A 12,500-nucleotide genomic window follows, 5' to 3' on the forward strand; every position below is an offset into this window, starting at 1 on the left:
CGGAATAGGGAATGGTAAGAAACGTGAAATGTTTGATGGCATTCTTCATTCGGGTTCCATGCATTACAATGAGCCCGTCTTCCGATTTCTACCTCCACCAGCCTCCGATGCTTTCACAATGACTTAATGCTGATGATGTGCGTCTCATTCCCAGCACAGGTTACAGTATCAACAAAGACCTGTTCTTACTCTTCAGTTGGAGATGTTTAATATCAAAGCAAACCCTTCTACCGTACTGTATGTCAGCATACGCGTGTTTGAACATGTCTTCTCAACCACATGAAATCATCAGTGTTTACTATGGGATCAAAAGGACAGACAGAGTCCTGTATGAAATGAGAGGGGTCAATTCAGCTAATATAGTTCTTTATCAATTCAGCACATCAGTGTAAATGTCTCTTTTCTGCCCCATATTGACAACACCTTACTGATCTTTACAGAACATTACGTTGACGTTTACGTTAAAGAGGGAATCGTTTGTTTACCTGTGGCTGGCAAGAGAACACTGCTCAAACATTTTTCTACAGATTTCCACATCGTTCAGTAACTGTGTTTAGCATGTCCTAGCTCAAATAACATACATGACAAGGAGCCTGATAATGGTGGCTGTTTGCTGTCATACATGTCAGTGACATGTTACAGTGAACCAAGTCTTATATGTTGGAGCTGATAACGGTAATCATACCTGTGGATGTAACAGCTAGGCCTATAGCTATGAGCGGAATGTATTGAGCTATACCGAATGTCATTTCGCACATGTACCCTTACACTCATAGAAGGGAGCTCTACAGGTTGTGTCAGTATGCAACAGGGGACGCTGGTGGAGGTAGAAACCGGAGGACGGGCTCATTGTAATGCATGGACTGGAATGAGGAATGGTAGTTTGATGTGTGTGTCCTCTGTTTGCTACCTCCACCAACTGTATTATTGCCCTGGTATGCAACAATAAGAATGTACTGTGTATTTATACATGGATAAAATAAAGATAAGTGTGTATTTTTACAAGAGTAAAGGGGAGGTTAAAAACACCATTAACAGCACGTAATTACACGAGACGGGCTATGTAATTACTGTGTAATTATCATGTTTTAACATCACTTACAGCAGATTGCTTTACTCACTGAACTTTAGGGATTCCTCCCTCCTCTAGAGAGACCTTGCAATCCAAGGGGGGTTAAAATCATTTGAGATGCCAGATTCAGAGCTCACAGAACAAGATGGACTCTACTCAGCTTACCCTTTTCCCCAAATCCTACTTTAAATGGGTAATCTGTAATTGGTATATACATTTTTGGACTTTTAAATTAATGATATATAGCCATTGATTCTTGAGGTAACTTCAAAATGTCTCATGAGCCTTGCTTTGTTACTGTTTGAATTACAAATTGCACCTTTATCTATTTGAGAGAAAATGCAAAACTGAGCTTAGATCAATGGTGACATCACCCTTAGTCAAAACAGCCCCAGGTGTACCTGAATGGATCCCATATGTACTGCACAGGGGAGGCTGCTGGAGGTAGAAATCGGAGGACGGGCACATCGTAATGCATGAAATTGATTTGTGCTTGATTCCATTCCCCATTCCATCCCATGCATGACAATGACCCTGTCCTTCGATTTCTACCCCCACCAGCCTCCCCTGGTACGGCATACCTCTTCACAATCAGGTTACATTCACACTGTGTAAGTGTTACCCTGGGTACGGCCCGGTCCAGTGGAGGGGAGAGACTCAGGACAGTGCAGTACTGTTTGAGGATGAAAGCATGCCCATCCAGCCAAGCATCCGATTGCTCAAATGGCCCTCCTTTGATCTCCCCTAATCACTGGCAGATGCATGGGCAATCGACTGCTTTGGTCGGGTGCCAGGACTTTGAAAGCATTGGCAAACGTTCCATCGTCCATATCCCTCCCCTTTGTTGAGGACCATTAGAATCACAGAGGACAACAGGTGGGTGGACGCGCACTGTTTCACTCCCATTAACTCGATGGTCTCACTGACTACCAGAGCTTATCCGTAGCCCCATTTGGGACTAGACTTGCTACTTTTAACATTTGTAAAATGAGGAAAGTCTAGTCACAAATGGGGCTAGCTTAACCTAACATATGCTACCCATTACAAAACAGTGAAACATTTTCTTTAATCATTTGAACAATATATTTTTTTAAATGTCTGTAATTTATCGATACAGTAGCTGAAAGTTGTTCCCCCATAAATAATCTTCTCCCTTCAGTGTACACAGTTGCCTCACCTAAGAAAGTAAAACAGTATGCTGGTGGAACAGAACACTGACTGCTATATTTCCTGATCACGAAACTAATGATCAGCAAATATACAAGCAAGTTGTCAATTTACAGTATGCCACCAAGCAGTAGGCTAAACAAGTTCAAACAATACCTGAGCTGGGAACTTAAATGCACAATCCGAAAGTTGTTATAGGCCACTTTTGACAACGCCTATATAAATCCGAAGCTGACTTACAAATCCCCTGGTGATCGAGCGAGCCGCCGACTTGACTTCAGGTTTTTTTCTTTCACAACGTCTTAAGGAGTCGCTCTCTGGTAGTACGAGCTTCCCGTGTGAAAAGGTGTCATCATCAGGTGTGGCCATGGAAACACGAAACGTGCCCCACCTAACCGAAATTCTGGACTTAAAACCAGTCCAACTCGCCGAGCAGTTTATTTTATTGTTCCACGAAAGCCATTGGCGCGCTGAGTGCAATTTCACTGGCGCGTCAGTGCAACATTAAACCCGTGGCTATTTGTGTGTTTATCAACAGAATTAGAATTAGGAAATGATTTTAACATCACTCGGTGAGTGGACGGTGAGTGGACCATGACGATTGGGCCACGATGATTCGCTGTTTATGTTATTTTCTTAACATTATGCCTATTATTCACAAATGAAAGCACATCGTTTAATTTATAATGCTCTCCACTCGACACCGATGCTAAACGGTTACAAAATGCATTGAGATGTTTAAGATAATCTTTTTAACTTTCATAAACCTTATCGTACCAATACCATAGCCCCATTAAAATACAAGCATATACGTCCAAACAAGCAGTCAATACAAATGCAACCACAGTGCTTTCATTCCTAGCGAGTCGGGGACAGTTTTATGTTTATTTCTATCCACATAGAGCCTATTAGAATTTGAGGAGGGAAGCTGATCTTAACTGGCAATAGCACCAACTAAATGTACAACTCCAGTTTATTTTGTTAATAATAAGGGTTAGAATTTGGTCAGGGAAGGCTAACAAAATGGTCTCTCACACACACACACACACACACACACACACACACACACACACACACACACACACACACACACACACACACCCCACACACACACACACCCCAACAGCCTGTGAAAGATTTGACAGTCACCTGGTCTCTGAGTCGGTCATGATGGCCCATGATGACAGCTGCATGATGGGGGTACCTCTGCTTCAGGTGTTCCAGAAACACTTCCTTCTTCCTCTCCACCTCTGCGTGCTGCATGGTCAGGGGGTCCCTGGTGCTGCGCTGCTGCCCGCCGATGGTGTACCTCCTGGGGACCGTGCTGGGGGAGTGGGGGGGGTTCCAGGTGGCGGTGGTGGTGGTCGTTTGCTAGGGTCTGGTGCTTCCCGAGCAGGCGATCCACATCCTCTGGGGTGGAGAGTCTGGGGCGACTGTGGCCTGATTCTGGGAAGACAGAGAGTGAAGAAAAGAGGACAATGTATTGGATTATTGACACTGAAGCAACCACCTTGATTTCACTGGCTTCATTACAGACATGTGACTGCCGAATTCTCGGTGGAGGATTGTTGTTGTTATGAATGATTGTTGTCCATAAAAACTGGACGTAAATGTATCGTCAATGGAATGGAATGTAAACACTGATGTGTTTAGATTACATATACAGTGTATAGCCTATAGTTGCTGTAATCAGAGCACGCTGATTTCCCCTGTATAAATAAAGTATAAATAAAATAAATAAAATATAAAATATAGGGATGGAAACAGTTTAAACCGAGTAATGGACTGCGTCACACTTTCAACAAAGAATCTCCATTTAGGATGCATGTTGTGGTATAGGAAGAGACTTCTGTGTCGGGGAAACTGGCCCAAACTGGTCGGTCACATGCTTTGTTGTGTGTGTATTTCCCTAAATGTGAAGTGTATTTGTGAGGGAACCTGTGTGAAATGCAAACTTGAAACTTGAAGCCAACTTGGGAGAATAGCACGACCTGATCTTGAGGTTAATACACTGTCAACAGCCTCTGTACCCACCGTCCCATGATTTATTTACCTGAAGTGCTGGTCGCAGACACATGTTAGCCAACAGCCATCAACACATGCTTAACCTGGTGACTCATAATAGCCTTGTGTAATCTCCTGCTTGGTGAAGTGACAAAGATCACGACTGTCATCAAACATCTGGGATGACAGCCCAGAATGCACGCAGCCCCTGTCATGTCCTTGAAAACTCAGTCAAAGAAATATTTAAGTATTTATTCTCCTGTTGCAAAATATTGAATGGAGGCTGGTTGAGGCACGCGCGTTTGATACCATTCCTCATGCCATTCCATGCATTACAATGAGCCCGTCCTCCCGTTTCTACCTCCACCAGCCTCGACTGAACTGAATGCATAAACAACCACTGCAGCTACAGTAACGGAATATAACCTAAATTAAAACTACATCAGCCAGAAGCCTTATGGGCAACAACATTCAGCTCCCAGGATGTAGACTAACTGGAGCAGTCATGCGTTTGATCATGTGTACAGAGCACTCTATAGATACACAACAGCAACATGGGCTTAAAAACATCAGACCATGAACATCTTAAGATTAAGGACACTGTTGCGATAGCTTGTCAGAGTTAGCTTTCTTTTAAAAAAGGTGCTATCCCAGAATCATCTTGAACGTGAAGGCCTGTAACCTCACAGTGTGCAGACTAAATGAGAGAGCAGCTGTAATCCTCTTTATTCATCCTATCAGAGCGATGATTTAGTCTGGAGTCAGGGAGTCTGTTAGCCTCAATGGAGGGAGATGTGTGTGTGTGCTTAATCTCCTGGGCTGTCATCAAAAGGTAAGGGCTAGGATGGTGGTACTGCATGTTCCTACACACAGACACATACCACACACACCACACACACACACACACACACTTCTCTGCCATGAAGGGCAAGAACAGTTCAGTAAGCAACCCCCTTGAACTCAGCTCAGAAAGAGCAGCAACACTGGAACATGAACAGAAAGGTTGAACAGTAACCCATTACGTGACCAACTGTTCCTGCCCCAAGGCAGCAGGGGTGCTCAGAACAGTTCAGTTTGAGAGAAAAAAAGTACTGAAGATGCTTCAGATGCTTGTACTCAAACAACGCTAAGGTCCGCGTGTTTACTTCACGTTGAGTGATGTCGTCCACTGCATTGTTGTGGAGCACAACTCCAGGCAGAGAATGCAGCGGCACATCAAACTGACATTTTAAGTACAGTAGTCCTAAAGGTATGGCGGTAATGAGGAGCTTGTCGGTTTAAGCACAATGTGACTTTTAAGATTCTGCTGGAAGGCTGGAAGGCTGGGAGGCTGGGGACGGGGGACGGGGGGGGTTGTTTGGGTTGATGTCACAGGAAATGAACTAATGCCATCCTCAGGACATTGTAAACATTGTTTTAGTCAGTAAGTACTCAGTAATTACTCGAGTCAAAGTATTGTATTTGCATGCCGTTGTGCAATTGCTGTGAAGGAAAGATCCCGCGACCAAAACAATAACGATAGGCTTCCTTCCTGCTCTGAACAATGCACAGCGAAGACACCAGGGGAGGCTGGTGGAGGTAGAAACCGGAGGACGGGCTCATTGTGATTGCGTGGAACGAAATAACGAATGGTATCGAACACGTGTTTGATTAGCATTCGTCATTCGCCGTTCGTGCGTCACAATGAGCCCGTCCTCCGATTTCTACCTCCACCAGCCTCCCCTGATCCATAGAGGATAAACCAGCTGGAAAACGTGACTCTCATCTGCAGCTGATGTTAGCTAGGAGAGATGAAGGCTGCTATCACTCCAATCTACACACACAGTAAGGAGGCAATCAGACAGAAACAAACTGATTACCTCACTTTTGGGGGGTGGGAGTGGTGTGTGTGGGTGTCTGTGCGCGTGTGTGCATGCGTGTATGTGTGTGTGAGTGTGTGTGTGTGTGTGTATGTGTGTGTGAGTGTGTGTGTGTGTGTGTGTGTGTGTGTGCAGAGTTAAGAGGATATCCTCCATCCTACTCCTCCAGGACACCTGTAACAGGCCTGTGGATTGGAATATAATGACCAGGGGGAGGCTGGTGGAGGTAGAAAATCGGAGGACGGGCTCACTGTAATGCGCGGAACGGAATAAGGAATGGTATCAAACACGCATCTTTGACGCCGTTCCTCAAGGCATTCCACGCATCACAATGAGCCCGTCCTCCGATTTCTACCTCCACCAGCCTCCCCTGGTGTCAGCGTAGCTCAAAGCTGAAGGTGCCTCTACTGTGCACAGATCAGCTTACTCTCCCAAAATCCCCCCAAAAATGAGGGAGAAGCAAGTGAAGCGAGAGCAGAGGACCCTCCTCCTGACAGCCGGGCTACACGTGAAGCACTGTACTTCCACACCGTACAGTAAAGGAGTAGTAATCCTCCTGGAATTAGGCAAGAGGAAGTGAGGTGGAGGGAACACACTCTGGCGCGTGCAATGTGCTGGAAAGGAAGGGGGGGGGGGGGGGGGGGGGGGGGGGGGGGGGAGGAGGAGGGGAGGGGGGGAGGAGGAGGACGGTTCGTTACGTCTTGTATTGAACACGTCCCTCGCTCGTTTCTCCACTTTGGACCAACGTATAAACATGAAATAAAAAGTTCAATCATGAATGTTTAGCCGGGTGAGAGAAAAAAAAATGGACAGTAATTCCATACGGCGCTGTACGCCACGGGCACGTCCTTCCCTCAGCCGTGTGCTTCATGGTACACATCCACCGCATTAGTCACGCCTGTCAGTGAGTTCACGTGTCTTCTCGGCTTATGAGGGCTTACTCACTTGCATTGATGAGCTTGCAAGAGCCAGGCTTAATCTATCCACGGTCTGACAGGCCAGGTCACACTGTTAGGGAGCCGTTTAGATTCCCTTGTTCTTTATCCTGCTTTAAATATTGTGTTTTAGGCGTCGCTTTCCACACTTGATGGAGTAGTTAATTAGGGTAGGGTATTAGAGCTGGATAATGCCTGGACAAAATATATGAGCCTAATGTCTCCCTCTCTCTGGCTACCTCTGTACAGCCACCACTTAAGAGTTTACTGTACATGTTAATCAGGGGAGGCTGGTGGAGGTGGAAATCGGAGGACGGGTTCACTGTAATGCATGGAATGGAATGAGGAATGGTATCAAACACACGTGTTTGATACCGTTCCTCATTCCTTTCCATGCATTACAATGAGCCCGTCCTCCGATTTTCCACCTCCACCAGCCTCCCCTGATGTTATTCCTCAACGACATGTTGGGTAATTACACAGCTTTAACTTAAGATGACAAATCATTTGTAGTTCAGAGCTACTGTATATCCTCCCGTGATTCATACTACAGTACTCATTTGCTTGACACATACAGTACATAACTGAGTTCTATGCCAGAGCCACACATCAACCTCTGACAGCTTCACACAGCCGGGGCAGAGGCTGTTTGAAACACAGACTGGACACCTGTTGTGTATACACTGTGCATATTTGGTATTGTTTTTTCTACGGGCAGCTGATCCCAGTGTCACAGTACCCAAAACACATGGTCTGTCAGCAAACAGCAGCGACACCACCCAGACGAGCCCCAGTCCCAGACCACACCCAGCCCTAGACCACACCCAGCCCTAGCGCCCAGCCCTAGACCACACCCAGCCCCAGACCACACCCAGCCCTAGCCCCCAGCCCTAGCCCCCAGCCCTAGCCCCCAGCCCTCGCCCCAGACCACACCCAGCCCCAGACCACACCCAGCCCTAGCCCCCAGCCCTAGCCCCAGCCCTAGCCCCCAGCCCCAGACCACACCCAGCCCCAGCCCCAGCCCCAGCCCTAGCCCCAGACCACACCCAGCCCCAGACCACACCCAGCCCTAGCCCCCTGGCCCCTTGCCCCAGCCCCAGCCTCAGCCTCAGCCCCAGCCCTAGCCCCAGCCCACACCCAGCCCTAGCCCCCAGCCCTAGCCCCAGCCCTAGCCCCCGGGCCCCAGACCACACCCAGCCCCAGCCCCAGCCCCAGCCCTAGCCCCAGACCACACCCAGCCCCAGACCACACCCAGCCCTAGCCCCCTGGCCCCTTGCCCCAGCCCCAGCCTCAGCCTCAGCCCCAGCCCCAGCCTCCAGCCCTAGACCACACCCAGCCTTAGACCATACCCAGCCCTAGCCCCCAGCCCTAGACCACACCCAGCCTCAGCCCTAGCCCCAGCCCCCAAGCCCTAGACCACACCCAGCCTCAGCCCTAGCCCCCAGCCCTAGACCACACCCAGCCCTAGCCCCAGCCCCCAGCCCTAGACCACACCCAGCCTCAGCCCCCAGCCCTAGACCACACCCAGCCTCAGCCCCCAGCCCTAGACCACACCCAGCCTCAGCCCTAGCCCCATCCCCAGCCCCCAGCCCTAGACCACACCCAGCCCCATCCCCATCCCCATCCCCATCCCCAGCCCCAGCCCCCTGCCCCCCTACAGCCTCTCCTCTCTTCAACAAATGCTACGGATCAAGAGATTTGGCCTTCACATAGCCTTCTTTGTCCAGAAACATTTTGATGGGTCACTGAAACAATAGCCTAGAGTTCCATTGGCCAGCACAATTCTTTGATATGCCACATTCAGGAGTGGACGCAGAGATACTTGGCACTCCGCTCCCGGGTTCTGTATCACAATGAGGAACATTAGGAAAATAACCAGCTGTCCATTGGAGAGGGTTTGGATTAAAATATAATATCATTGCTAGGTTAACATGACAGCTTATCAATCTCTTACTGTACTGTACATTGTTTTGTAGATTTAATCTGTGTCTTGTTGCTGTGTCTACACATTAACCAAAAGCTTTACACTGGAAATCAACCAAACTCTCAGACAGAGGAGATCAGTTACATAACCTGAACTGAAAAACACAACAACTAACAACTTGTTTTCTTCCTTTCTCCGGCACTGTGACTGCCGACGGCACTTGTTCTGATCAAAGGTTTTACTGACGATGACTGATGTGTAGTTGATTCACTCACTCAGACAAATGTACTTATTGTAAGTTGCTCTGGATACAAGCATTTGCTAAATGACTTAAAATGTGAGTAAATGTCAGTAAGAATAACATGGTAGCCTTCACTCAGGTGATGTGATGGAGTGTGTGATGGTCTCACCTGGTCTCTCCCTCCTCAGTGAGTGTACTCTCTGTCCACTGCTCTGCCACCTCTGCATGCTCGTCATGTACCACTCCATTGAACACAGAATAGAGTCCGCAGTGACAGGACAAACACTGTCCAGGCATGGAAAGATATGGCCAAAACTGTGTGTGTGTGTGTGTGTGTGTGTGTGTGTGTGTGTGTATGTGTGTGTGTGTGTGTGTGTGTGTGTTCCTGAGGAAGCTCTATTGTAAAGCTGTCCTCACTTTTTCCAGACCCCCACTTTTTCCAGTCCGCCCATGAGTGCACTTTGGGGAGGCGAGCCTATTTATGAACACGGACAAACATTCAACCTGATCAAAACAACGTTCGGCTTTTCAGCATTGGTACAAATGTTCATTTCCCGCATTTAAGTATTTTCACGAGCCACAGCCTCTCTCTCTTTGTCTCTGAGATTTAAAAAATATATTTTCATCATCTCATTTTAACCGAATCAGACAACAGCCGAATTTACACCTTTTTTTTTTTTTCTCTCTTAAAATTTAAAAAAAATGTCTTCTCTTTTCAGTTTGAACTTTGCATACAGTATTTGCCCCTCTGGGGTACCCTAAGCCTTATACATTGACCATCTAGACATTTAAGAGAAAGACTTGTCGTGGGGATAGTTTTATTAAAACATGTGCTGAATACTCTGTGGGGCAACATTGACATTTAATATGAAACTAAGCCCTGAAACTCTCCTCTCCTCTCATCGTGCTCTGTGTGACTGTGTAGACATTAGTGTACACGTGTCTACTGAAGGTCCCAGGAAGTGTAGTTTAACTCATTTAGTGCCGAGGGTGAATAAATTCGCCCAAATTGTCAACATTCTAGAGTGCCAAGGGTGACTTTATTCACCAGAAATGCATAAATTATGATGCTTCATGTTGTAGCCAATCAAAGTTCTGTTGCTAGGTAAATACCACATAAAACACTTAGCACTCTGTGTGGTGAGTGTTCCGGAACTCTTTGGCAGTTGGTGAGTTAAATTGATTAAGAATCACACATCCTGATAGACTACTCTTGACTGGAAATGTTCTACATCAGCAATATTTAATCTAGTTTCCCGGACCCTGATTAAGCCTAGTCCTAGACTAAAGACCATGTTCAATAGATAATCTCCATTTATAAATCCCTTATAGTCTGAGAGCAGGCTTAATATAGGTCCTGGGGAACCGCCCCTACAGTATAGCCCCTACAGTATAGCCCCTACAGTATAGCCCCTACAGTATAGCCCCTACAGTATAGCCTAATGTTGAACATTTTCTGCTTGATGCACACAGAAGACAAGACAACATCTCTGTTTTCTGTAGTTATCGCCTCAGTTTTCGCCCTTCACAAAGCGTGACGTATTCTCTCCTTGACTAGATTCAGTGTGATAAGCCTGCCAAGTGGATGTGACACGTAAGGTCTACTGTCTGACAGACCACACAAGTGGAGTGCAGAGACAGAGAGATGGAGAGACACAGATGTGAGGAGAGCAGAGACGAGGAGAGGAGGAGGAGGAGGCTGCTCGCTTTCTCTCTGTTTCTCTCCCTCTCTCTCTCTGTTTCTCTCTCTTCCTCTTCCTCACTCTCATTCTCTCTCTCTCCCCCCCTCTCTCCCTCTCTCCCTCCCTCTCTCTCTCTCTCTCTCTCCCCCTCTCTCCCTCTCTCCCTCCCTCTCTCCCTCCCTCTCTCCCCCTCCTCCTCCGGTTGACAAAGCCGATCTGATTGATCTAGTTCACTCCTGCCCTGGAGGTGGATCACTGGTTTGCCACGCTGCGATGGTTTCCCCCACGCAGCCGGGGAAGGAAGGAAGGAAGGAAGGAAGTGACCGGACGGGGCGAACGCTTCAGCTGCACCGCTGGAAGATTTCATTACGGTTACGGGGGAGAACTGTGTGTCTTCTCTGGGCGGGTTTGTGTCCTATCATAAGGCACAGAGATGGACCAGGCCAACCGTGAAGATGTGTAGAACAACATCATAACGATGCAGCATGAAGTAAGATAGCTGAGGACGACGAGGCACGATATGAACAGTGGAGGGTGCTGTGATGTGGAGGCCAGTGGAGGCCGGTGGAGGTGGAGATCGGAGGACGGGGCTCATTGCAATGCGTGGGTGCATGGAACGCAATGAGGAATGGTATCAAAACACGAGTGTTTGGTGCCGTTCCTCATTCCATCCCATGCATTGCAATGAGCCCCGTTCTCCGATTTCCACCTCCACCAGCCTCCACTTGTGTAGGCCTAGAGCAATATGAAGTTTGTTTGGCTACTGCTGTGTTGTGGGAGTGAGAGTTTTTTTCCTGACCTTAGCTGACTCTCAGACAGGTCCTTGCTGAGTGATTGGAATGCCAGACTACACGGAACAGAACGAGTGTGTACAGGTGGCACTTCAGGGCAAATAAACACTCACATTATGGACTTTCCACTCAATCAATCAAAGTTGAAAGTAAAAAGCACTCGAGATATTAGCGGGCTTAAGGGTTTTGTTAATGTGTTGACGGAACGTCAGCGACGGAGTGGGTAGTACGGTGAGCGCGAGGGGAGGCTGGCGGTGGCAGGAACCGGAGGACGGGCTCATCGGAATGCATGGAATGGAATGGAATGAGGAATGGTCAGCATCATGACATCATGACAGAAGGTCAGAGGTGGAAGGGGGAGTCAGGTGACGGTTAGGGAGGGTACATGGGAGGGACACGGAATGATTTGTGAGAGTTTAACTGGTGCAGTTCATGGGAACAGTAAGAACAGTATTTTCACACTGATGATGATGACCTTTAGCGTTGACATATACACTAAACGAGACAGAAGCCCTGGGGTTGGAAAGTTAAGATAAACACTCTTTCAAAAAATAACCTAAATCTTACAAGGGTATTTTGAGAGACACTGGGCTGTGGGAGTGCAGGTACAACCCTCTCATTCCTTCAAGGCAACATCCTATTCAGCTTCCTGGTTCACAACGACCAGTCAGAAAAAAACGCAACAGCTTTCCTTATGACTCACTTAACATACAGTACCAGTCAAAAGTTTGGACACACCTTCTCATTCAATGGTTTTTCTTTATTTTTTATTATTTTCTACATTGTAGATTAATATTGAAGACATCAAAACTATGAAGGAACACA

General features: G+C 47.3%; 1 protein-coding gene across 1 annotated transcript in view; it reads right to left on the bottom strand.

Annotated features, from left to right (window-relative positions):
- Positions 1–12,500, bottom strand: part of LOC310819307 (sickle tail protein homolog) — a gene marked incomplete at its 5' end in the record, with an annotated part of 40,882 nt that overhangs the window by 22,768 nt on the left and 5,614 nt on the right. Inside the window, 2 exon segments of the mRNA XM_083690550.1 lie at positions 3,392–3,583; positions 3,585–3,685. Coding sequence (XP_083546676.1) covers positions 3,392–3,583; positions 3,585–3,685 — 293 coding nt within the window.

The sequence above is a fragment of the Argentina silus genome, assembly GCF_951799395.1.
Source record: "Argentina silus genome assembly, chromosome: 18".
In the NCBI taxonomy this organism is placed as follows: Eukaryota; Metazoa; Chordata; class Actinopteri; order Argentiniformes; family Argentinidae; genus Argentina; species Argentina silus.